This window comes from Oncorhynchus mykiss, chromosome 2, assembly GCF_013265735.2.
Source record: "Oncorhynchus mykiss isolate Arlee chromosome 2, USDA_OmykA_1.1, whole genome shotgun sequence".
Classification (NCBI taxonomy): Eukaryota; Metazoa; Chordata; class Actinopteri; order Salmoniformes; family Salmonidae; genus Oncorhynchus; species Oncorhynchus mykiss.
In genome coordinates this window covers 91,690,900-91,718,569 of record NC_048566.1, presented here as the reverse complement: position 1 = coordinate 91,718,569, position 27,670 = coordinate 91,690,900, and the positions used below count along the sequence as shown (strand labels likewise).

The following is a 27,670-nucleotide window of genomic DNA, read 5'->3' as shown; positions in this document are numbered from 1 at the left end:
CATATGAACGTGTGCATATGTTTGTGTGTGCGCAGCGGTGCTCTCCCTCCCCTGGATGCTCTGAGGCTCTCCCTCCAGCTCCATGATGAAGCTGTACAGCTGGCTGAGGAGCACAGATACGCTCACGAATATGGAGACACCAGCATCACCGACAAACAAGATGACAGTCACAGGAGTGACACCGCCAGGGTTAGCAGGATCCCTGCCGAAAAGTTCGATGTAGAGGGTATGGACAGACATGGTGGTGTCATGAACAGGAAGCAACCTGAAAATAAGTCCTTTGGAAGTGGAAACACAAACACCTGGCCACATGTGGTTCCCCTCATCAGCCCAGCCAATGACAACAGTGAAAAGCAGCCTCACCCCCCAGCATACAGATCATTCAGCAGTCTAGGGACTGTGTCCACTAGGCCCGAGTTGAAGCCAGCAACGCCAGCTAGTTACACAAGTTCCAGCTCTACCTTCTCCGAGGAAAAAACGTCCCATGCCACTGCCAAGCCCAGCAGTTCACCCTTCCCCAAAGATCACATCAAGCTGGACCTCAAAAAGTAAAGTGTTCCCTCACTCATGAATTCTTTCATAGTTTCTCTACTTTTATTAGTTTCTGCCAATGAGCATTTGTCATCATTAGAGTGTCCTCCAGTTGATCGATGTTGAACATCATATTCACTCTGACACACAGTCATCATTAAGAAGGCTGTATCTTTGATATAAGCTTGTTCGAGACAGGCTGGATTCCTCTTCTGTAGTCTCTGCAAGCCAGATGTTTGGACAGAAATAAATGTGTGTTCTGCATCCTAAATGGCAACCTATGTACCATAGGGAATAGGGTGCTATTTCAGACGCACCCATGGTCAAAGAGATTGAGGGTATGATATCATTATGTATCTCTTTTTGTGTCTTTTTTCGGAGCAGCATGGCAGCTGTGGTGATCCAGTGCCACTGGAGAGGACACAGAGGACGTCAGAGGATCCAGCTGCGTCCACCTCCAGGAGAGGAGCAAGGAGGAAGAAGAGGAAGAGAGAGGGGAAGAGTAGACACAGGACCCAGCCATACTGGGTCAGAGCAGAGCCGTCTGGAACCAGATTACGCTGCCACTGCCATCCAGGTAAGTCAGGGTCACAGGAAACTTTTAGTGACTTCCTGGAACTCTTTATCATAACTATTAGACTGGCCATGCTGACAGGTTTTTGAAACGGTTCTATGGAAATACATGACTGTCTACTCAGAAATCGTTGTCTTGCTTCGATCAATACCACAAATAGATAGTTTGAGTTGATCAGTTTTTATAGAAATGTAATTTCTCATTTGTCATAGAGGTCCAGTAACATGTTTCTGAGAATATATATTTTTTATTAATAATAAAGACATCATATGTCCAGATCTTATATGATTTTGAGGCTTAATTTGGTTATCGTATGATTCAATAGATCAAACATTCTACCTGACACTTCTCTTGAAATGTCCCCTCTCCTCTCTCTCCCCTTTTCTCCTCCTCTCCCCTCTCTCTCTCTCCCCTTTTCTCCTCCTCTCCCATCCCTCTCTCCCCTCTCCCTCTCTCTCTCTCTCTCTCTCCCCTTTTCTCCTCCTCTCCCATCCCTCTCTCCCCTCTCTCTCCCTCTCTCTCTCTCTCTCTCTCCCCTTTTTTCCTCCTCTCCCATCCCTCTCTCCTCTCTCTCTCTCTCTCTCCCTCTGTACTTGATGGGCCCTTGAGGAGTCTTTGGCAGTGGGGGGATAAAATGATTAATCAAATTCCAGAGATTTGCAGTAGTGGGAGCGGTGAGGATTCCAGATTCCAGCACCGCTCACTTTGTGAAGTCATCCCTTTGGGAATTCTGAGGATTTAGAACCCTCGCTGGCGCTCCATTTGTCTCCTAGCTCCCAAGTCACATAGAGTTCAAACAGCAGATCACTCAGCAATTAAACAGAGGTTAACATGTTTTATCTTCCTAATGGGATAACACACAATATTTAACTTTCTCTGTGATTCATGGCTCTTCCTCTGGTACCTTCGTTCCTCCAGGCGGTTTGGAGAGGCTTCACCCTGAGGAGGAGGCTGGCTGCTGCTCTGGCCCAGGCTCGGGGCTTCAACCCCGGGGATCACGAGGCCTTCGAGGAGGTGAACGTGGATGAATTTGTCTTTGATGAGGTAGGCAGTAGGTACAAACTTTACAGACTGACTCTCTCTGGGTTGACTGGTCTGAACCTCAACCCCCCTATCAAGTTGACCTTGCCCCCCAGAAAAATGGAGAGCGGCACGTTTCCCCTTTCCCCTAGTCCTCTCACTCATCTACTCGGCTATTCCCTGGGGATTAGGATTATTAAAGAACACTGCCCATTATACTGAGGCCAGGGGAAACTGGAAGATTCTACATGATAAATGGCATTTTAGCTCTTCTTTCATCATCCACAAGTTCACTTGCCCTCTGTCCTCTTCAAATGCCATCCACTTGAGAATGTGTCTATGTAGTGTGTGTGTGTGTGTGTGTGTGTGTGTGTGTGTGTGTGTGTGTGTGTGTGTGTGTGTGTGTGTTTGTTCGCGTGTGTGCGTGCATGCGTGAAGCACTCATCTCAAATATTTAAACATAACAAAACCTCTATCACATGATGATCTGCTGTTTACTTTAAAGTCACTTCACCACCAAACCCTTGGAGGGAATAGAAAAACCTTGATGTCTAGTGCGGTAGTCTGTTAATGTTGTTGTGTCACGCTAAAGGTGATTCTCATCTCCTTTGGCTTGTAAATAGATGGCACTAGAGAGAGACTGGATGATGACTTCGCTGCTGTCTGACGATTCACCTCCCAAAACCCTCCTTCATCCTCCTCCGTTCCCAGACCAGCTGCTTGGTCCAAAGGTAACACACAGCACTGAACCCCCACCCCCAAAAGAGAAAAAAGTCCTCCAGGACCCACCACAGCGCTCACTGATTAATCCTCAAATGTATTACCTTGAAAAACACAATTACTTTTAGGAGGCCTGAAATACCCTATGCATCATCAGCAGATGTCATTTTTCACACGAGCCAGGGCCCTTTTTCTTTCCTTAGCTATCTCTCCCTGGCTCTTTGCTTTGGATGAGTGTTGCAGGCAGGACTCACCTTAGCTAGCCGCTCTGCTTGGCGCTCGCTGAAGGGGGGCAGCTGCCTCCACGCCAGCCAGGCCTTAAAGTTTTAACACTAGCTAACGTGATCTCCAAAGGGGTGGATAAACTATTTCAACACTTTACCACTTCGACAGAGAGGAGGGAGAGGGTTTTAAAATGTTTTTAAGACTACTTAAGTTGTGACTTTGACTTTAGGGTCTTCTGGGAATGGAAACGCTGGATCTTAATGAACCCTCTGTAATTCCTATTCTCATTTAGACTATTTAGAAAAGGGCAAACTTCTGGAAGGTTGTGTTTTAGGTGTTCGACCCTCACATTTCCTGTTAATTAGGGGAAGCACTGGGCTTGCTCCCATAGTGCCAGGGTCAATAATAGTCTGTTCTTCATGATTAGCTGACGATCACTCCTTTTACCATTACAAAACATTAAGAACACCTGAACACATTTCTTCTTTGATATAATGCTACAGTACATGATAACAACCTTCTCTCTTCTGACTGTGTATTTCAGCGTCCTCTGAATCTTCCAAATGCCAACCAGCAGACCAGCCCACCTGTTCTTCTGTGGAAGCCCAAGCAGGCCTGGATGGGTGGGGAGAGAGCAGAGCCTGCTGAGCATAGAGTTTCCCTTGACAGCATCAGCAGGTAGGAAACTGATTGAGCCATCATGGCTGACACATTTTAATCTAGGTAGTTCTCACAAAGCCAACATGGATGCCACAAGTGAAGGCTTGATTCCTTACTAATCACCAATGAAAGTTCCTTCATAAACTATTGTTTCCAAATAGGATCAAGATTGAGAGTGTTTTTTATCTCCAATTTATTTCAGAACTAAATCTCCTGTCTCTGCGTCAGGGCTCAGTGGTCTTTCTGAGAGATCTCCTGCTTCTGTGTCAGGGCTCAGTGGTCTTTCTGAGAGATCTCCTGCTTCTGTGTCAGGGCTCGGTGGTCTTTCTGAGAGATCTCCTGCTTCTGTGTCAGGGCTCAGTGGTCTTTCTGAGAGATCAGAGAAGATTCTGGAGGAGTGGTAAGTAGAGTTGCAAAGAGGGGGAATATTTTGGGTACATTTCTGCCAAATGTAGAACAAAATCCCCAACTCTGTCCTGTATGCTGTACCCTAATGGGACAAAAGCTGTTTGTCACTGTCAGTGTGTGAGTGTTGTAGTGAGGATGTTTTAGATTCAGCGTGTGACATGTGTGTCATTGTCTCCCCAGGGGGTTCAGAGACAGCCACACTGCTCTGATGATGCTGAAGAGAGCTCAGAAGATGAAGTCTAAGAAGCAGAGGCAGAGAAAACTATTGGGTCTGCATAAATCTGTGGAAGTTTATTTAAATTTGGAACCTATTTACTATTTAAAGATGTCCAACTGGCTTGAGCAACTATTACTGAACCAAACCCCCCTAGAACCTTCCTCGTCTAGGCTCTCCTTTCTCCTCTATTTTTTTTTAACTATATTACCACGCTAGCAGCAGTGAGCCTTTCCTGCATGTGTATGTTAATCAGCTGTAACAGACAGCAGAGGTAACAGAGGTCTGGCCCTGTCATCTCCTATTGGCCCCAGTCAGAGAGCCCTTACAGGAAATTAACCAAACCAACTGGTGGCTTTCCCTTCCCTTAGTTCCAACCAACCAGACGCTCTCTCCGAGCCATCGTCCCGGAGACGATTTTCATTACTCTGCATGGGTTACCGCGGCTAAACCGAAATGTGACCTCACCTCAAACACTGGTCGGTCGTCGGGTCGGTAGTAGTGCCACGTCCAAGTAGAGTAGACAGACAGAGTGAGGCTGGTCGTTGATCAGGATTGTTAGAGCATGACTGTACAGTACCAGAGCGCTAGATCCAGTTATCTTTCTCTCTGTCTGCCACACAGGCTTGTTTCAACTGTCATCTGCCCAAATAGGGAATGCATAGTGTTAGGCTCTCTGCATGTCATGAAGGGTCTCTGCTGTGAGTTTATCCAGAACCCAAAGGTTATTTTCTGGATGCTGTGGGTTTAATGTTAGACTCTCTCTCTCTCTCTCTTTCTCTCATTCTCTCTCTTTCGCTCTCATTTTGTCTCTTTCTCTCATTCTATCTCTATGTCTCTCTCTCTCTCTTTCTTTCTTCTAGACCCAACTGTACGCCTGGCCCTTTTCAGGAACCATAGCAACCAGCATGCCCCTATGGAAGCACCAAAGAAGCCCTCTCCAGAGAGGAGAGACTACATTAAAGGTAGGACTCAGACAACACTAGACACAACCATAATATAGTCTTATCACATTACTGAGCTGAGGCAAACCTAGCCCAGCCAACTGTACTGTGTATTACCATGCATTTAGGCTACCTCATTAACCTTAAATGAGATGGCGACAATTTTTACCTATTTTTTTTGGATCAAAATGTACTTGATGCAGCATACTTCAATCCCACACAAATGTATACTGCAGCTCATAGAGCCATGCTTATGTATGTGCATGTTTTAGTGCTTTCAATATAAGACGTTTACTATCTGGAGGAAGTAAGTACGACTGCTTCGTGTATTAAATAGAAACGCTTAGAGATTACGGACCGGTGACCAAATTGAAGGCACATGAACGGTGGTAAATAGTGGGACATGAAGTAGTTTGGGATGACAGATGATAAACAAGATGATTGTGTTTCAGCAGGGCTTTGTAGATGACTTGAAGTGTGAAATTGAGTTAAGTACTGGGGAGGTAGGGCACTGAGGGGTTCCAGACTGAACAAACTGAAGGCCTCTTGTCTTAGACATAAATCGTTTTGTGAGGGGTAGTAGTAGTCTCTTGGTTTGGGTGAGTTGGTTGGTTGGTGGGTTTGTTGGGGTAGTGAGGCTAGGAGGGTGAGTTGGTTGGTTTGTTGGGGTAGTGAGGCTAGGAGGGTGAGTTGGTTTGTTAAGGTAGCGAGGCTAGTTGGTGAGTTGGTTTGTTTGGGAAGGGAGGCTAGATGGGTGAGTTGGTTTGTTGGGGAAGGGAGGCTAGATGGGTGAGTTGGTTTGTTGGGGAAGGGAGGCTAGGTGGGTGAGTTGGTTTGTTTGGGAAGGGAGGCTAGATGGGTGAGTTGGTTTGTTGGTGAAGGGAGGATAGATGGGTGAGTTGGTTTGTTGGGGAAGGGAGGCTAGATGGGTGAGTTGGTTTGTTTGGGAAGGGAGGCTAGATGGGTGAGTTGGTTTGTTTGGGAAGGGAGGCTAGATGGGTGAGTTGGTTTGTTTGTTTAGACTCTGTATGTACTTCTCTCTCCCTCCATGCACCATCTGACCACACAGACCAGTGCCCACACAGACCAGTTTAACAATACAGATAGGTCCAAAAAGAGAGAGGGGAAATATTTTCTCCTCCTTTCATGAAACACTTTGCGGCAGCTCCCCGGCCCTGCTCCCCTCTCTCCGGGTATGTAAGCCGATACCCATTTCAAGTGGGTTACTCATGTCCAGCACATCCACACAAAGAGCCTGGATAAAATAAACACGCCGCGTCGGATATCTCGGAAAGAATCTGTCATGGGTTTGGGGCTAATCACCTCCAGAAGGGGCTTGACTCGAAGCCTGAAACGTAAGCCCCTGCCGGGGAGCTCCGGCTGGGCTGGCTGGCTGAGCCCGGGGCGCTAGCTTGGGATGGATCTGAGGGGGTGCTTTCCACAGGTCAGCACCAGGGGAGGCAGAGGAGAGGGGAGGCAACCCAGCACAGGCCAGCCAGCCGATGGAGAGAGACTCAGAAATCCCACTGACCTAGAGCCAGACCCCGGCCAGCACGCCTGTACTCCAGCCGCACAACGGCCCAGCCCAGGCCCCCGTAAAAAGGCAGCGGGAGCTGCTCCAGTCCAGAACCCCAGTGGGTTTGGGTTACGCTTTTTACAGGGTTCCCCTAAGTCAGATCAGAAACCCAATGAGGAGGTGGGGAGGGGGAGATGGGGTGAGGAGGGGCATGGGGAGGAGGTTGGAACGGGGTAGTCAACTCCCAAATCCAAGGCTGTGTTTGAAATGGCCCTTTATTTCCTATATAGTGCACTACTTTTGACTTTTGACCAGGGCCCTGGAAAATGTTGTAGCAGTGTGTGTACTGTAGATAGCCTGATAATTTCAGTTCTGGTGAGTTTTTAAAAGGACATTCTACTCAAATGTATGAAAATAAATGATGATGACACCATTTAAAATATGTCTAAACCCTGTCCTTCGGGACCCTGTCCTTCAAAGATAATTCGTAAAAATCTAAATAACTTCACAGATCTTCATTGTAAAGGGTTTAAACAGTTTCCCATGCTTGTTCAATGAACCATAAACAATTAATGAACATGCACCTGTGGAACGGTTGTTAAGACACTAACAGCTTACATACGGTAGGTAATTAAGGTCACAGTTACGAAAACTTAGGACACTAAAGAAGCCTTTCTACTGACTCTGAAAAACACCAAAAGAAAGATGCCCATGGTCCCTGCTCATCTGCGTGAACGTGCCTTAGGCATGCTGCAAGGAGGCTTGAGGACTGCAGATGTGGCCAGGGCAATAAATTGCAATGTCCATACTGTGAAGAGCCTATGACAGCACTACAGGGAGACAGGACGGACAGCTGATTGTCCTCGCAGTGGCAGACCACGTGTAACAACACCTGCACAGGATCGGTACATCCGAACATCACACCTGCGGGACAGGTACAGGATGGCAACAACAACTGCCCGAGTTACACCAGGAACGCACAATCCCTCCATCAGTTCTCAGACTATGCACAATAGGCTGAGAGAGGCTGGACTGAGGGCTTGTAGGCCTGTTGTAAGGCAGGTCCTCACCAGACATCACCGGCAACAACGTCTCCTATGGACACAAACCCACCGTCGCTGGACCAGACAGGACTGGCAAAAAGTGCTCTTCATGACGAGTTGCGGTTTTGTCTCACCAGGGGTGATAGTCAGATTTGCGTTTATTGTCGAAGGAATGAGCGTTACACCGAGGCCTGTACTCTGGAGCGGGATTGATTTGGAGGTGGAGGGTCCATCATGGTCTGGGGCGGTGTGTTACAGCATCATTGGACTGAGCTTGTTGTCATTGAAGGCAATCTCAGTGCTGTGCGTTATAGGGAAGACATCCTCCTCCCTCATGTGGTACCCTTCCTGCAGGCTCATCCTGACATGACCCTCTAGCATGACAATGCCACCAGCCATACTGCTCGTTCTGTGTGTGATTTCCTGCAAGACAGGAATGTCAGTGTTCTGCCATGGCAAGCGAAGAGCCTGGATCTCAATCCCATTAAGCACGTCTGGGACCTGTTGGATCGGAGGGTGAGGGCTAGGGCCATTCCCCCCAGAAATGGCTGGGAACTTGCAGGTGCCTAGGTGGAAGAATGGAGGTTAGCATCTCACAGCAAGATTTGGCAAATCTGGTGCAGTCCATGAGGAGGAGATGCACTGCAGTACTTAATGCAGCTGTTGGCCACACCAGATACTGACTGTTACTTTTGATTTTGACCCCCTCTTTGTTCAGGGACACATTATTCAATTTATGTTATTCACATGTCTGTGGAACTTGTTCAGTTTATGTCTCAGTTGTTGAATCTTGTTATGTTCAAACATATATTTACACATGTTAAGTTTGCTGAAAATAAACGCAGATGACAGTGAGAGGACGTTTCTTTTTTTGCTGAGTTTACCTCCATAAATAAGCCCAATAGCATATTGGTAAAATTATTTGTTACATTTAGCACCACTCTCCCCTATGCAATCACAGTGAATTGCGGAGCAGCAACGTGCTTAACCATACCCCTACAAAATAATCTGAGTTTAAACTAGAGATATCTGTTTTTTTGCATGGACTGCATCTCAATCCACTACATCCGCCTATGGCGGCTTCCCGCATCTGATGGGGAAAGTGGCTGAGCTACAGCGGTGTTTGTCAGACCACCAGTCTGTAGCTATGACCACTCTATGGAAAGATGAGACTCTCACGAATACGATGGTGCTCTACGACTCCCCACAAGCACCACGGGACTCGTCTGAAATCGGTACTGTCAATGTGCCAACTTCTGCCTGTAGCTTCCGAACTGTTTTGGCTACAAACTAATGTGACCCCACTGTGGAAAGGGGAGATTCTCACGAACATGATGGTGTTCACCATTTTGCCCCACAAGTGTCACTGGACTCGTCTGAAGGCATCCGGCACCCGTTTAAAAAATGAATGGAAGTATGGTGGTAGTTTTGTGCCTACCCAAAAAAGGGGTTAAATATGTGTAAAAAAAATATATATACATATATATATATATTTCCTGAGCATTCTTATACCTCCTAGATATAGGACAGATATTTCAAAACCTTATTCCTTATTATTTATTTTGCCATTTATGAATGTGTTATTCAATGCGTTTCTATGGGCTATAGTAGTAAAGGCCAAATTCAATATTGTATATATCTTTTTTATACCTAAAGGGGTCCTAAAATTTGAAATCAAATAGCTAAATGATTCATGGTATGACCATCTTAAAACAATTCCATATGTCAGCTTAGACAACTCAGTTTAGACTCTTAAGAATTAAAATGGTGCAGTTCACACATATTTAGGAGTTGAGAAAAAAGTAAATTAGGAATGGAAAGCTGGAATCCTCCTCTTTTTAACAAAGGCCATTAAAACTGTTGTTTTTCCCACAATTACAAGAATTGTTGTGCATTGACTGCTTGTCAGAATGCATTTCTCTATGACACTCCTAACATGAATGTTGTGCATTGATTGCTTGTCAGAATGCATTTCTCTATGGCACTCCTAACATGAATGTTGTGCATTGACTGCTTGTCAGAATGCATTTCTCTATGACACTCCTAACATGAATGTTGTGCATTGATTGCTTGTCAGAATGCATTTCTCTATGGCACTCCTAACATGAATGTTGTGCATTGACTGCTTGTCAGAATGCATTTCTCTATGCCACTCCTAACATGAATGTTGTGCATTGACTGCTTGTCAGAATGCATGTCTCTATGAGGCAGCAGGTAGCCTAGTGGTTAGAGCGTTGGACTTATAACCGGAAGTTTGCTACATTGAATGCCCGAGCTGACAAGGTAAAAATCTGTTGTTCTGCACCTGAACAAGGCAGTTAACCCACTGCTCATAGGCTGTCATTGTAAATAAAAATGTGTTCTTAACTGACTTGCTTAGTTAAATAAAGGTTAAATAAATAAAAAATTACATGAATGTTGAGTGCCGTAGGGAATATTTCTCTCACATAGGCTAGAACAAACAATAAGCCGACTAGATGAATAGATAAACTATTCTACTCTGGGGTAGTCATATGTTTCTATTCATTACTAGTTTTGTTTGCATAAGAAACGTAAATGTGGACTGTTCTAGCGTCTTCCAAGTGCTCCTCGTCAGAGGAAATGTAAATGTGGACTGTTCTAGCGTCTTCCAAGTGCTCCTCGGCAGAGGAAATGTAAATGTGGACTGTTCTAGCGTCTTCCAAGTGCTCCTCGGCAGAGGAAATGTAAATGTGGACTGTTCTAGCGTCTTCCAAGTGCTCCTCGGCAGAGGAAACGTAAATGTGGACTGTTCTAGCGTCTTCCAAGTGCTCCTCGTCAGCGTCTTTAAAGTGCTCCCCGGCAGAGGAAACGTACATGTGGACTGTTCTAGCGTCTTTCAAGTGCTCCTCGTCAGAGGAAACGTACATGTGGACTGTTCTAGCGTCTTCGAAGTGCTCCTCGTTAGAGGAAACGTAAATGTGGACTGTTCTAGCGTCTTCAAAGTGCTCCTCGGCAGAGGAAATGTAAATGTGGACTGTTCTAGCGTCTTCAAAGTGCTCCTCGTCAGAGGCGCTCTTTCCTGTTCCATATTGTTTTTTGCCGTGGCACAGCGCAACATATAAATGACTGCAGCGGAAACACTGGTATAGTGAATAAGGTGCCATTTTGGACACACGCCAAGTCATTGACCCTGTACTTTATCAGCTGATGTGTTGCGCTCTGCAAGGTACAGCCTGTTTGATGAATGATCAGGACCAGGGAGGAGGAAAGATGCTGGGAACGATAGTGGAAATATGGTTGCAATGCAATAGGCAGTCAGGGTTTGGACGGCCTGGAGGTGTGGGTTATAGCTGCCTGTTGGTTCGGTGCTTATCCAAAGTTCTGACACGCTTGACAGGGAATTTAGCATCTGAATTTAGCATCGGGGTGAAGGAATCTTGAAATAATTCACCTGCACTTCAAACTATACAGAAATGATGATATAACAATGTCATATTTAACGTTACTTCAACCATGTCTAATCATTTAGTAACTTGTTTATTGGGTGTGTACCTGACTGTTACCTCAGTGATTGAAGTCCCCACATCAAGCACTCATAATGAACAATTAGATGGAAGTAACCTATTAGTTTGAACTTGTATCTCTCTTTGTTTTCTTTGTAGATTTGATACTGTTGCATATAGATAAATAACACAGACTTAAGTGATAAGGATTGTTGTTTTAGTTTCACAAATCACAATAATATCATTCTGAATATATAAACAACACAATTGAACAAACAAAACAAGTGAACGGCTCCTACATGCTTGACTTACCCAGAATCCTTCTGAATCCTTCCTTCTGAACGGCTATTGAACTAACAACATCCTACAACATCCTACATTTTCACTTTATGGGATTTGGGAATGCAAATTTGGGTTTAAATGTTAAATCCAAAATAGTATTATATTGGGAAAACATGAAAAAAAATGTCACACCTAAAATACTACATTTGCAAAGTTATACTGGATATAGTGCAAGCATGTAGCTAGTGCGTGACTTGGAGCAGGCCAGGAGCCAGCTCAACCGTCTCACCTTCCTTAATAAAGACTGTTATTATCATAGTGCCTGTGGCCTGCGTGTGTGTGTGTGTCTGTGGCCTGCGCCGCCTGCCTGTTGACCGCTGGGTGACCGTGTGTGGTTTGCTCTCTTGAGGTGAAGGCTTGACCCCTGGGCGAAGGAAAGTAGGAGACAAGCACTATGATAAAAGCTGACCTCCTCCTCCTCTCCTCCACTCCTGCTTTAAGTCTGGCGCTGAAACTCACAACGGCATATCCCCATAGGGTCATCTCCACGACAGGGCAGGGCAGGAGGCAGCGCTAGCGAGAGGGAGGGAGAGAGAGAGGGAAGGAGAAAGAGAGAGGGGGGGAAGGGAGGGAGAGAGAGAAGCTCATATTGGCTTCTGGTGAAATCTATGAAGATCCCATGAGGCTAGTTTAACCAACAAGATCTCATGGTTTTACCAATTTGACTAAAGATTCTGATGCCATGTTTCTCCAAACGTCAAATTTCGAAGTTGCTTTAAATGTAAAATTTCGAAGGGTTTTTGACACCCTGGGTTGCTCCTTCTGCTCAGTATCGTTCCATGTATCCAAATGTCAAATGTTGGTATGTTTTTAAGTTAAGGGTTAACTTTGGGATAGGTGAAAAAATAAAGGATTGAACTGGGCTTGAACACGTGACCTTCGGATCCAGAGCCATGGGATTACAGTCATCCACCACCCGCGTCCACAACTTGTTCTGAATTACTCTAAAGTGCCTACGACATGCCTCTCCTTTACGACTTGGTAGCTGCAGGACGTGACCCTGACCACACCCACCTCCCCATCCAGACTGTCCCAGGCTCCCCCTTGCACCCCCTTGAATGAGCACATTCTCTCTCAGATATCATTTAAGACAGGGCTCCCCCTGGCTCCCTTTTGCCCCCCTCGCCTCGATAGAAAGAGATTGGATAATGTGCTTAAAAGCCCCACTTAACAGGCGTGACTCCTCCTGTCCTGGAGCAGGGGAACAGGACAGGGTGTGAGGGTGGGTTGAGGGGGATAGTGGAAGGAGGGTTATGTCTGGATCAGGACAGGGAACTGCATGGGCCTGGGGGTGAGGGGAAGGCGGAAGGAGTACCAGTATGGTTTGACATGGGCCTGGGGGTGAGGGGAAGGTGGAAAGAGTACTAGTATGTTTTGACATGGGCCTGGGGGTGAGGGGAAGGTGGAAAGAGTATTAGTATGTTTTGATATGGGCCTGGGGGTGAGGGGAAGGTAGAAGGAGTACTAGTATGGAAGGTGGAAGGAGTACTAGTATGTTTTGACATGGGTGAGGGGAAGGTGGAAGGAGTACTAGAATGTTTTGACATGGGCCTGGGGTGAGGGGAAGGTGGAAGGAGTACCACTATGTTTTGACATGGGCCTGGGGTGAGGGAAAGTATTCAGACCCCTTCACTTTTTCCACATTTTGTTACGTTACGCCTTATTCTAAAATTTATAATATTATGTTTTGCCCTCTTCAATCTACACAGCAAATGTATACAAATTCAAAACAGAAATACCTTATTTGCATAAGTATTCAGACCCTTTGTTATGACTCGATATTGAGCTCAGGGGCATCCTGTTTCCATTGATCATCAATGATATGTTTCTACAACTTGATTGGAGTCCACTTGTGGTAAATTCAATTGATTAGACATGATTTGGAAAGGCACACGTGTCTTGCTTAGTTAAATAAAGGTTAAATTAAATAAAAGTCTATATAAGGTCCCACAGTGCATGTCAGAGCAAAAACCAAACCATGAGGTCGAAGGAATTGTCCGTAGAGGTAGGATTGTGTCGAGGCACGGATCTGGGGAAGGGTACCAAACAATTTCTGCAGCATTGAAGGTCCCCAAGTACACAGTGGCCTCCATCATTCTTAAATGGAAGAAGTTTGGCTGGCCGCCCGGCCAAACTGAACAATCGAGGGAGAAGGGCCTTGGTCTTGGAGGTGACCAAGAACCCAATGGTCAAGAGCTCTAGAGTTTCTCTGTGGAGGTGGGAGAACTTTCTGGAAGGACAACCATCTCCACCAATCAGGCCTTTATGGTAGAGTGGCCAGACAGAAGCCACTCCTCAGTAAAAGGCACATGACAGTCTACTTGGAGATTGCCAAAAGGCACCTAAAGGACTATCAGCCAGTGAGAAAGAAGATGCTCTGGTCTGATGAATCCAATATGTAACTTTTTGGCCTGAATGCCAAGCGTCACGTCTGGAGGAAACCTGGTACCATCTCTACGGTGAAGCATGGTGATGGAAGCATCATGTTGTAGGGATGTTTTTCAGCGGCAGGGACTGGTAGACTAGTCAGGATCGAGGGAAAGATAAACAGCGCAAAGTACACAGAGATCCTTCATGTAAACCTTCCAACAGGGCAATGACCCTAAGCACACAGCCAAGACAACGCAGGAGTGGCTTCGGGACAAGTCTCTGAATGTCCTTTAGTGGCCCAACCAGAGTCCGGACTTGAACCCGATCAAACATCTCTGGAGAGGCCTCTGTAAATAGCTTTGCAGCAATGCTCCCCATTCAACCTGACAGAGCTTGAGTGGATCTACAGAGAAGAATGGGAGAAATTCCCCAAATACAGGTGTGCCAAGCTTGTAGCATCATACCCAAGAATACTCTAGGCTGTAATCGCTGCCAAAGATGCTTCAACAATGTACTGAGTAAAGGATCTGTGTCACGTCGTGTATGTAGGTGGCAGGGAAGTCAAGAGCAGGAGAATCAAACTTGGTATAATTGGAGTATTTGAATAACTTAAAACATAAACTCCAAAACCAAAGTCCATAATAAAATAAATGTGGGTACAAGAACCCGTCGCACACCAATCCATAAAACATGAACATAACAATAAACAATCTCTGACAAGGACAGGAGGGGAAACAGAGGGTTAAATATACAACACTTAATGAATGGGATTGGAACCAGGTGTGTAAGAAGACCAGACAAAACCAATGGAAAATGAAACATAGATCAATGATGGCTAGAAGACCGGCGAGCACCGCCCGAACAAGGAGAGGCATCGACTTCGGGAGAAGTCGTGACAATCTGAATACTTATGTAAATGTGATATTCCATTTGTTTTTGTTTTTTAATAAATTTGCAAAAATGCCAACCTGTTTTTGCTTTGTCATTATGGGGTATTGTGTGTAGATTGATTTGATTTGATTTGGATCTCTTTTAGTCCCCATTTGGACTAATCTTCCAAGAGTCCTTAAATATTAAAATACAATTTATAATACGAACACATTTTCACATATAACACACTATTACAAACATACATAATATACTAACATAATGACCCAATAAATACTCAATCTAAAAAATATTGATTCTTCATCTACTATAGTCCCACAACATTTCTATGTATTATATTTAAATCGTTTTAAAATAATGTTTAAATGTATATATTGAAAGGTTTCTAGTTTGCTCAGTTAATTTATTCCATTTCTTTATTGCTCTAAATCGAAATGTTCTTTTGCCTATTTCTCTTTTCTGTCTGGATAACGCATAGATGTTGGACAATCTATTCCTAGTATTTACGGAATGTCTGTCTCTTACCAACTGAATACCGTTGTGAATAGAACTTGGCCGTTTTAAATTATGTATATTATGAAATAAAATAAGCATGTTTTTTTTTCAATTATCTTGTCGATTGATGACCAACCAAGAACACTGCACATGACTGCAACAGAAGAACCATATCTCCACCTTAAAACAATCCTTGCTGCTTTATTCTGTGCATTCTGCAGCCTCCTAACTTTACTTGATGATGCATTTCCCCAGACCACAGAACAGTAGTTCACCTGACTCTCAACCAATGCCTGTGTTATTTGCTGAATAATTTTTCCTGGTAAATATTTAGCTATCCTTCTGATTATGCATGCTGTTTTAATATACATATATTTTTTTTACATAAATTAGTTATTTGAGACGACCATGATAAGCAGTTGTCTAGCTGAACTCCCAATAGTTTGGTTTCTGCCACTTCTTCAATTTGTACTCCTCCCATACTTAATTGTATCCCATGCTGTTTTGGCCTTTTCCTAGTTGAACAGACCAACATAACTTTGGTTTTCTTGGTGTTTAAAACAAGTTTGTTTTGGCAAACCCACTCCCTGATATTCTCAAAATCTCCTTGTAAAGCTTGCTGTACATGTTGAACCGATTGTCTTGCTGCATAAATTGTAGTATCATCTGCAAATATAGTAGCTTGAGTTTCAGCTAAGGCATAGGGAAGATCGTTGGTATATATTAAATAAAGAAGTGGCCAAAGGCAGCTGCCCTGCGGTATTCCACAGTTTAACACATGAGGGGAAGAAAATGAACCATTGATATAGGTGGACTGTTTCCTGTCAGTTAGATATGACTGTACCCAATTCAATGCTACCTCCTTAAAACCATAATGCATTAATTTTGTCCAAATTATTTTATGATCCACTAAATCAAATGCTGCACTGAAATCTAAAAATAGTACACCCACAAACTTGCCATTATCCATAGCATTGAGCCACTGGTCAGTCATGTCAACCAATGCAGTGGTAGTGGAATGTTTTTTGCGATAAGCATGCTGATTGGCTGTAATCAGATCATTATTTTCCGTGTACTCCCATATTTGTCTACTCACAATACCCTCCAATATCTTACTGAGTGTAGGGAGTAGACTAATTGGTCGACTATTGGCAGGAGTAATGGGTTCTTTGCAGTCTTTCGGAATAGGACACAGTTTCGCATGCTTCCATACATTTGCAAACATTCCCTTTTCAAGTGACCAATTAAATGTGTATCTCAGTGGAACTGCAATCTGGGGAGCAGCACAGCAAAGCAAAAAAATTGTCCATAAGACCATAACCTGTAGATTTACCATCAGGTAATGACTTCAATAGGTTTAACACCTCCTCCACTGACACCGTTTGTAGACTAAAAGAGCAGATCTTGATGCTCATAATATGATCATCAATCCATTGGACAATAGCTTGTTTGGAAGAATGTATGTTTACATTGTTGCTCAGTAATTTAATTTTCTTTGTAAAAAAAATCTGCAAAATGATTGGCAATATCAACTGGTTTTGTTCAATTGTCAATTTTGTTCTATTCAAATTATTGTGATCCTTCCAATTTATATTAAAATCACCCAAGATAAATACATCTCTGTTGCTATCTGTGGCCTGGTCAAACCCAGTACATAAGTCATCCTCATTGATGAGGATTTTGTTTTTTAAATACATTTTAGAATAAGGCTGTAACGTAACAAAATGTGGAAAAAGTCAAGGGGTCTGAATACTTTCCGAAGGCACTGTTTACAGTAGGACAATGCAGTATTGAAAACGATGTAAAACATACATTAGTACTGTATTTTTTATGTTCTACTAAAACATGCCACTTATACTTTCTGCTCCAGGAAGTGTGAAACACTTGAACACTTGAAACACAAAAACAACATCTCCTGACCTTACTACCCCGGGGGAGCTTCCATCACTTGACGTTTTTACTGGGTTCTTAATTAACCCTTGATGACTGCCAGTTATGAAACCTTTTCTACTTTTTTACTGCTGGGCAAAAGCATGAAAATTAGTTAAATAAATGCGTCATTAGTTCCAGCACCGGGCTGTCAAAATTCCTTATCAATTCACGGCCATCTTAGGCAGCATTACTGTCGGCAGTATGTTGGCGGGCCGTGAACGGGGAGCAAATGTTTACTTTAAATTACGGCCTTTATTATGGGATTTTCAGAGTTGTTCGTAAATCTTTGAATGCTTTCTCTATTTGATACGTTGCTCAAATTAATTTAATTTTACAAGAACACACAACCACACACACATACACACATACACACATAGACACACACACCATGAAAGGACCCCCAACCTCTCCTGGCTGTTGCGTCATTCAGCAACTCCGAGTGTATTATAGTAATGCCCCCAGAGCCCTCCAAACAAATGGCTACCTTAAGCCCCAACATAAACGCTGTGAGCTTTAGCTAAGCACTGATCTGTCTCTTACAGCTCGGGAGGAAAACCTAGCCTAGCGCTCGACTTGTCAATCTTTGTCACAGTCCAGGCTCCCTCTGTTTATTTATCCTTGGTCCTGTTCCAAATGGCACCCTATTCCCTATGTAGTGTATTGCCCTTAGGGCTCTGGTCAAAAGTAGTGCACTGTATAGGGAATATGGTGTTGGTGTGCATGTGTTAACACAATCGCTCTCTCTCTCTCCTATATAAATTATGCCTCACATCATTTGTTAAGATGTCTCTGCACCTGGTTGCCGTTGTAGCAGCAGGACTGTGTAGGGAAGCAGCTCTGTGATTTTCTTGTAACTGTTATCACCAGGGATGTTTTACCAAAATATATTTTCTGTCAAGTGCAGCTCACCAGGCAGAACTAGCCCTGGAGGGAACAGGCAGATTGGACCAAACACGGTTAAACCAGCAAGCACCAGGGAGGGTGGACCAAATGCTGTTGAACCAGGACGCAACAGAGAGAGTGGACCAAACACTGGTGAACCAGGAACGCACTTACCAGTGGCTCCACACCCAGCCTGTGCACTCTGACAGCAGACGCCCTGAGAGGTGAGGTTCTCTAGACCTGATATGCACCAGTACATGATATTGTATGTCTGCAACTCATGTTCAACATACAGAAGAATAACAATGATGGACAGTAGGTTAGATTACATTATTGTAGATTTTATATATATATATATATGCAGGTGATGGGGATGAAAGGGATATTACATGTTTATTACATAAAAAATGAACAGAAGTGGCAGAAAGTATTGGCCCATTTATAAAGGCTAATGTTCTAGAATCAAATTGTTTTCAAACATTATGTCCCAAGAACATTTAAAACAATTAAATTACTTCTTTATGTAGAAATTCTAATTTAGGAAATATATTTAAATGCAAAACAAGAATACAGACTGTTTTTATTTCATTTTTAATATCTAGCATTTTCGGGGGGGGGGGGGGGGGGGGGGGGGACTGTTAGGAGCTGTAACAAATGCAAGGGGGGGGGGGCTATAACATATGAAATCAGACATTGGGATTATGATAGCAGTTAAATGGAAGCCAGTAATGCCACTGATCTGATGTTTATGCTGTGATAGATCTGAGGTGTTGGAGTGAAACCACCACGCTATTGGAGAGCGACCACTAATAGCAGAGTTTTGAAACCTTTCTGTCTGTCTCCAGTGATGGTTTCCTCCCAGAGATTGACCCAGACATACTGAAAGGAGGCAGAGTGCAGCTCGTGGTGAGCTATTTATTTTGACTCGCTGTTACATTCCAGCAACGACTGATTCACTTTCACTGAGTAATTGCCTCTCATTCTGTCTGTATCTTGGTTGTGGAGAAAGTTTATGGAAGCATGCATTGTTTACATTTCAAGTTCATATTTAAGTTTCACTCCATAGTTAGTTTCCCACTCCGCCTAGAGTTTAAGACGTTTCTTTTTCAAAAGGCTTATTTCCAGTGTAACGACACTTTCAATTTGATCAACTCGTGGCAATTTTTTTATTTGATTTGTAGAAATACCAGTGTCAGTGCAGTGTGGTTTATGTAAAACAGAGAATGATATTGATGCTCGTCAACTCTTTGAAGTTGAAAACCGCAGGTCTCCCTGTGCAGTTTGAATTAACCACCCCCTTTCCCTTTCCTCAGCTACACACTGCCTTTCTGCTTTGAGCACATGAGCGCGTAGTTAGCTGTTGAATGTTTTCAAAATGTTGGGGCCAGTTGCGTGAGAAAAATTATGTTTGACCTTATTTGAACAGTGTGTGTGTGTGTGTTTGTAGGCTGTAGCAGGGTACAGAGAAGGTCCAGACCAGGCCCCAATGTCGCGGGCCAGCGGAACGTCCAACTCCCCGCCTCACAAAGAACACAATGAAGCTCAGAGAAACTTTTTGGGGCAACTAAGTGAGTTTTACATTTCTTCTTCAGACTCACTATCTAGCAGAGTTGGGTCAATTCCATTTAAATTCAGGAAGTAAACTGAACTTTCAATTCACATTTTCCTTAATGCATATGAATGAGCAATATTTGGAATTGGAATTTCTGTTTATTTCCTGAATTGAATGAGTTTAAATGTTATTAACCCCAACCAAGCTACTATTTAGCCCACCTATTACCTTCCCAAATGTTATTAACCCCAACCAAGCTACTATTTAGCCCACCTATTACCTTCCCAAATGTTATTAACCCCAACCAAGCTACTATTTAGCCCACCTATTACCTTCCCAAATGTTATTAACCACAATCAAGCTACTATTTAGCCCACCTATTACCTTCCCAAATGTTATTAACCACAACCAAGCTACTATTTAGCCCACCTATTACCTTCCCAAATTCTTTGTCTTGTTTTACCTGTTGCTGGATCTACGCACCACTAAACATTTAGTTCAACATACACGTTTTGTGTGTGTTTACCACTGTGTCATACATAATTAAATGTGTAAATTTCTTAATATATTCTGAAGATTTCCTAATTGGAATATTTGTCCTTTGCAAGCAAATCAAAAATGTTCCTTTCCAATGTTTATTCCATGATTTGGTTTTTAGTTGTAAGTTAGCAGGAATATTTTTTCGGCCCTCCATTTAAATGTCACTAAAGACAGAACATTCTCTGTCACTTAAAGTCACTGAAAAGTAAGAGCCGAGATATGTGTCTGTGAGAGGCGATATGATATCAGGCACATGTGAGCATGGGACCATTCTAGAAAGACAAAAGTCTTGTATAATGAAAAGCACTTTTTCAATGATCTAAATGTAATCACTGTAGCTTAAGGATGAGATGAGCTGCCTGGCCAGCACACGTTCCAAACAGACTACTGTCATAAATCTGATGAATAGTAGGTTATGATAATATGACGTGTGTGTGCTATTTCTGTCTGTGTATGTGTAATGTGTGTGCATTGTGTGTGTGTGTGTGTATGCATCTGTTGCGTTGTGTGTGTGTATATGTGTGTGTGTGGCAGAGCAGGGATAACGGGTCCGGCTTAGTGCCCCGGGTCGATCGGGAGCTTGGGGTGGGGTCGGGAAGGGGACAGAGCGCTGCTCCTCGACAAGAAACAGGCAAAAAAGTCATTTTCAGAGAAGAATGACTGGCCTTTCTGTCAGACAGCCTTCCGCTCAGGAGTCTGAGTGACAAAGATGCTTCTGACAGACACAGCCAGGAAACAAACAGATGACCAGATTAAACAAGCTGCAGGAATCTAAAAAAGAAGACAAATACTGTTCCTTCCTAACGGAGCTAAATTAGATTCCGATGATAATTACTAAATGATATCCACGAGGGCAGTGACTCTCTGCGGGATAAAGGCACGTTGTTGTAGGACCTAGAGCAGGGTGAAGAGAGAGACTTTCTGTGCGGCTCTGTGATCAAACAATCCTTAGTAAATTGAAATATGTATGTATGTGTAAGACTGGTTTATTTTTCAAAAGCCAATTTGATATTTCATAAACTGGGAAACTGCATTTAATTAGCCAAATATCAAAAAGTTATTTCATGGATAAATGGTACAGCTCTTAGCTGGCAACTCACCAAAGTAAAGCAGTAGTGCCATAGACTGGAAGCTCTCTTTTGAAAGCATAAGCAGGGAGAATCCATGCCAGTTTAAAGCAGCAAAAATATCTCATCAGAAAACAAAGTTAAAATATTTAATTAGCCTCTGAAGGAGTATAGAGACTATATCAAAGTATCCAGCTTTAAAGTCAGGGGTTCACTTAGCTTGCCATGGCAGTAAAGACCATGTAAAAACTCTATAACCTATTGCAATGTGATACCCACCGCTCGCTGGGGCGGAGCCATGAAGTGTGTTTTCAGCCCCACTAAATATTTTCATTAGTTGTGCAGAAGAAACCATGTAACTTACCTATCTACTGCCTCAATGCTGTTCCCATTCAAAGCTAATGGGAGTAAAATGACTGAAAGCGATTTGTTTGGTCACAGCGGTCGAGGGAATGTGCGACTGTTTATTTATTTACCTACTTTTTAATAGCATGACCCTTGAAAATAGCAACTAAATTACCAACATGTGTGTTAATAAAGACAAGATTTGTTTTGTCCTCTGTTTTTGATTCGGAACAAACAAATAAATAAATACTTTATTTCCAACATTTCAACACATAAGTTCTGAATAGTTTCTCCAAACAAGCACAAAATGACCCCTGTGGCTGGCTGAGTGTTTTTAATAAAACGTTGAAGGATCAAACCATTCAGATGGAAATAAGCTGTGGCCACAGATACTCAATATTATATTTAGTATGGTTTAATGATAAAAAGGGAGTCTTAAAACATTTACATTTTAGTAATTTAGCTCTTATCCAAAGCGACTTACTGGAGAAATGATGGTTAAGTGCCTTGCTCAAGGGTATATTGACAGATTTTTTTCACCTAGTCGGCTCTGGGATTTGAAGTAGCGATATATCGGTTACTGTTCCAATGCTCTTATCCGCTAGGGTACCTTCAAAAAGGTATTTGACTGACAATAAATGTGTAGAGATAAAATTGTGTGTGAGGGAGTTATATTTTCCCTACAATGAATCATAAAAAAATAGACATACAGATTATGATACACTATATGGGACACCAGCCATGCAGATATTGGGAGCTGGTCAGTACCTGTAATGTGTGCTGTGCTCCAGCCCCCCACCACCTCCTCGTGATCCTCCCCACTGCTGAGCTCCCTGTGTGGGGCTCGTCTGGCTCACTGTGGCCGGTACACGTGGAACACATCATGCCCACAGACACGCTCCCTTTGTTCTTGTGTTTGAAGAGCTTAGTTTTGATCCTCAGGTGAAATGGAACAGCCTCCCCTACAGCCTCCCGTTAACAGAGTTTAGTACAATACACTTTGCATGAGGAGCTGTCCATGCATTTCAGTGTGGTAGCCTAGGCTATACAAAGTAGTTGCTATAATGTACGCTATATGTACACTATATATACAAAGGTATGTGGACACTCCATCAAATCAGTGGATTCGGCTATTTCTGCCACACCTGTTGCTGACATGTGTATAAAATCCAGCACACTGCCATGCAATCTCCATAGACAAACATTGGCAATAGAATGGCCTTACTGAAGAGCTCAGTGACTTTATTGTGGCACCATCATAGGCTGTCTGTTTGTAAAATTTCTGCCCTGCTTTAGCTGCCCTGGTCAACTGTAATTGATGTTATTGTGAAGTGGAAACATCTAGGAGCAACAACGGCTCGGCCGTGAAGTGGTAGGTCACACAAGCTCGGCTTGAGTGGTGTAGAGCTCGCCATCATTGGACTCCTGAGCAGTGGAAACGCATTTTCTGGAGTGAAGAATCACGCCTCACCATCTTGCATTCTGACGGATGAATCTGACAGATACCAGGAGAATGCTACCTGCCCGAATGCATAGTGCCAACTGTAAAGTTTGGTGGAGGAGTAATAATGGTCTGGGGCTGTTTCATGGTTCGGGCTAGGCCTCTTAGTTCAAATGAAGGGAAATATTATTATTATAATATTTTATTTTTGTACTTTTTACCGCTTTTTCTCCCCAATTTCGTGATGTCCAATTGGTAGTTCCAGTCTTGACCCATCGCTGCAACTCCCGTACGGACTCGGGAGAGGCGAAGGTCGAGAGCCATGAGTACCCCGAAACACAACCCTGCCAAGCCGCACTGCCTCTTGACACACTGCTCGCTTAACCCGGAAGCCAGTCGCACCAATGTGTCAGAGGAAACACCGTACAACTGGCGACCGAAGTCAGTGTGCATGCCTGCCACAAGGAGTTGCTAGAGAGTGATGGGACATGGACATCCTGGCCCAGCATTGTCCGGGTTAGGGGAGGGTTTGGCCGGGGGGCTTTACTTGGCTCATTGCGCTCTAGCAATTTCTTGTGGCCAGATGCCTGCAGGCTGACTTCGGTAGCCTCCAACACATTGGTGCGGCTAAGCGGGCGGGTGTTAAGAAGTGTGGTTTGGCTGGTCATGACTCGACCTTCGCCTCTCCCGAGCCCGTTGCAGCGATGAGACAAGATTGTAATTGGATATCATGAAATTGGGGAGAAAAAAGGGGTAAAAAAAAAAAAATAATGTTTGTTGAGATTGGTGTGGAAGAACTTGACTGGCCTTCACAAAGCCCTGACCGGAACGCCAAATGCGAACCAGGCCTAATCGCCCAACATCAGTGCCCTACCTCAATAATGCTCTTGTGGATGAACGGAAGTCCCCGCAGCAATGTTCCAACATCTAGTGGAAAGCCTTCCCAGAAGAGTGGAGGCTGTTATAGCAGCAAAGGGGGGACCAACTCCATATTAACCCCAATGATTTTGGAACAAGCAGCTGTCCACATACTTTTTAGTGTAATATATTTAAGTGATAATGCCCGAGAAGCTGGTGTTTGGAGGATATATTGGCACAGGTGTTGTTTCGTCGAGGGCCGGCAAACTATGCCATTATATCCTCCAAACACCAGCTCCGAGGGCATTATCACTTTTATACAACAGGTTACCAACACATTCAAATAATGATTGACATTATTTTCATTAAAAACATTATTTTTATTAATTTCTTCATACTATTTCATCTTTCCACAAGATATATTCCCGACGCAAATCTTGAGTTGCTACCCAAGCCGGCTGGTAGTTCGTTCTATCGGTTCCGTTGCCAGAGACGTGACCCAGTCATTAAGCCTTTTTGTTTTGTATCCAATCGTTCGTTCTAAATGTTCCATTGCCATACTGGCAGCCAACGTTATTATCCCTTGCTTGCTAGCTGGCCAACTATGGCTAATTTACAGTCACGTCAAACAGTGCAGCCAGAATAACAATGAGGTAGCCGCATTTGCATTTGTTTAAACTGTTTTACATCCATAACAATAAGCTAATGATGAGCGACTTGACCTGGCATAGAAAATGTGCTCTCGTCAGGATACTGTTGTTCGACAGCTAACCAACAACGCAGCTACCACATACACTTCAAACTGAAGCTGGAAAGATTTCCAAATAGCTGCACTTAATTTAATTTCACCTGTTTTCTATTGGTAGTTCTTTGTATATATCCATAAAAAATTATGCTGATTAATGATTTCGACTGCCTGAGAAAAGCTGCCTGTCTGTCTGTCTGTCTCATCCGACTCCCGACACATTCATTACTATTGGACATGTTGTAAATGTCGGAGAGACAGACAGCAAGGTTTATACAAATTTCCGCTGTTGAAAACTAAATGTTAGTCTAAAAGAAATGTGAGATAATGTCAAGATGATTTTTATAGTGGAGATCAAGTTTATTAATTGCTTGGCTGGGCTGATGAGATAGTGGATTTGGCAGTCAGATAGAACAGAGTAAATGGGCATTTTAACGTCATAGATTTAGCCGGTGGTAACTTGTGGAATAGCCACCGACTGGAATGCGGTTTTAGCCAATCAGCATTCAGTATTAGACCTACCCGTTGTATAAAACTACAGTAAATGGTATGTTTCAATATATTTTTCTTCAGGCAAAGAGCATCAGGGCATAAATACTTTATCCTGAGAAATGTTGATATGTGATATGCTAATATATCATGCAATTTTGTTAGATGTTTCTTTTGTGTCTTTCTCTTTTTCTGCAGACAAAGAAGCACCTTCTCCCCAAAGAGTGACCTCTGCCTCATCTAAAAAGGAGCGCATGTCTTTCCGGGATAACCCTGTCCAGATGAGTGGTGGCTGGGGAGGGGGCAAAAAAAGGGACAAACTGCACAAGTAACAAGACATTTGTTAATTACCAAGAAACTGGTTTAGCTTTATTCACCGTATGTCCAAAACAGTAAGCATGACAACCATTATTCTGTTCACAGTAACGTTTTGACAGCCCCATACAGTATGTGCATTATGTTGACATTTCATTCATTCTGCAACGTTTAACTTTTCTCCCCTCAAAAGTTTTGATTGTCATTAATCTCCTATACTAAAATGTCTTGCAGCTGCCTTTTCGCTCTCAGATCTGGCTTGGCCTCCGTGGGTCTTCTGAAAATTAATTAAAAGCAATGGGAGAAGCCCAGCCCAAATATCTGCAGGCGTTTTCATGCTGGTCATTATGCATGGATATCGCTGCCTTAATGCGACCTCAGCCAACACCGGAACGCATGGAGCAAAGTCCCAAACGCTCAACAAATCACACGCTTAATATGCAGACAATGGTTCGAAATAAGAAACAGAACATTTCTATTCTAATTGTTAGGATGTTTGTATTTTGATTTCATTTAGATTTATTTTACAAGATTTCCAGACCAGTCTCTGCTACTGTGGTATAGTAGCCTTTGGTAAATGAAAATATAGAATTTAGAATTGGGTCCCGTGTGTCTGAGTTGGTAGAGCATGGCACTTGCAACACCAGGGTTGTGGGTTTGATTCCCATGGAGGACCAATATGAAAAGAAAGTATGAAAATGTATAAAGTCGCTCTGGATAAGAGCAGCTACTAAAATGTACGTGTAGAAGGTGTCTTATCTTAGATGTTGCATGTCTAAGAAAAAATATGATTTTTTAATGCTACTTATTTCTTGCTGAAGTTGATGAAGTGGCCCTTTTACTCAGCTGTTAATAATCAAGGTAAATACATTTGAGATTCTAAAATAATGATTAAATTCAAGTTTCTTTTTTGATTTTACTATCATATACACTGAGTGTTCAAAACATTAGGAACAACTGACATAGGTGAATACAGGTGAAGGCTTTGATCCCTTATTGATGTCACTTGTTAAATCCACTTCAATCAGTATATATGAAAGGGAGGAGAATACTTTTTTAAGCCTTGAGACAATTGAGACATGGATTTTGCATGTGTGACATTCAGAGGGTGAATGGGCAGGACAAAAGATTGAAGTACCTTTGAACGGGGGGGGGGGGGGGGGGGGGGGGGGGGGTGGTAGTAGGTGCCATGCGCACCGGTTTGAGTGTGTCAAGAACTACAACGATGCTGGGTTTTTCACACTCAACAGTTTCCCGTGTGTATCATGAATGGTCCATCACCCAAAGGACATCCAGCCAACTTGACACAACTGTGGGAAGCATTGAAGTCAACATGGGCCAGCATCCCTGTGGAACGCTTTCGACACCTTGTAGAGTCCATGCCCTGACAAATTGAGGCTGTTCTGAGGGCAAAAGGGAAGGTGTTCCTAATATTCCGTACACTCAGTGTAAATACAGTGCACAGTAGAGTCTGCCGATTTGAACTAAATCTGGAGTTGCAGATATCCAGAGATGTTGCCAGACAGCGTGTCAGAGCAGCCGCAGCTTTGAGTAAAGCGCAAACATTGGTGTTACAATTGTGTTTTTTATTTTTTATTACCAATGGTTCTTGTTCTGTGTATTTGAATTTGGATTTCAGATTCCATCCAACCACAAACATCGCCTTACCAAAGCGGCTAACCCTGTGGGGTTGAAGGTTCATCGCTTGTCTGTTGGCTGTAAATGATCTGTTAATGAATGTGAAAACAAATAGATGGAGCTGGAGAGGAGAGTGGCTCCCTGGCAGGAAATGCTTGTCCCTCTATTTATTTTATCTTCCCTTCACTTTCATAGTTCTCTCTCTGGTCTCTGGTGGGGTTTTGATTGTCTTCAGCCCATCAGGAATTTAGTCTACAGACAGGACCAGTGCTGTATCATGACTAGTACCAGTTGTGCTGGTGGTGGTCCTGCCCAGCCCATTAGGACTGTTATGGTTTGAAACCCAAGAGCACTGTTCTCCTTCAGGGGGAGATTGAACTCCTGTCCCCCTCGGGAGAAGCCTGGGGCTTTTACCTGGAGATTATTTTCTCTTTTGGCACATAGCATGGTGT

At 43.4% G+C, this 27,670-nt stretch overlaps 1 protein-coding gene across 1 annotated transcript in view; it reads left to right on the top strand.

Annotated features, from left to right (window-relative positions):
- The window catches only part of lrriq1 (leucine-rich repeats and IQ motif containing 1), a 48,977-nt gene extending 22,260 nt beyond the window's left edge, over positions 1–26,717 (top strand). The window contains exons 16-27 of the mRNA XM_021580318.2: positions 36–548; positions 916–1,108; positions 2,024–2,149; positions 2,749–2,856; positions 3,615–3,748; positions 3,933–4,130; positions 4,319–4,407; positions 5,216–5,317; positions 18,251–18,452; positions 19,074–19,134; positions 19,676–19,796; positions 25,464–26,717. Of these exons, the coding sequence (XP_021435993.2) occupies positions 36–548; positions 916–1,108; positions 2,024–2,149; positions 2,749–2,856; positions 3,615–3,748; positions 3,933–4,130; positions 4,319–4,407; positions 5,216–5,317; positions 18,251–18,452; positions 19,074–19,134; positions 19,676–19,796; positions 25,464–25,597 (1,981 nt within the window). The 3' untranslated portion in view covers positions 25,598–26,717. The remainder of the gene's footprint in view (positions 1–35; positions 549–915; positions 1,109–2,023; positions 2,150–2,748; positions 2,857–3,614; positions 3,749–3,932; positions 4,131–4,318; positions 4,408–5,215; positions 5,318–18,250; positions 18,453–19,073; positions 19,135–19,675; positions 19,797–25,463) is intronic.
- The last annotated feature ends 953 nt before the right edge of the window (positions 26,718–27,670 follow it).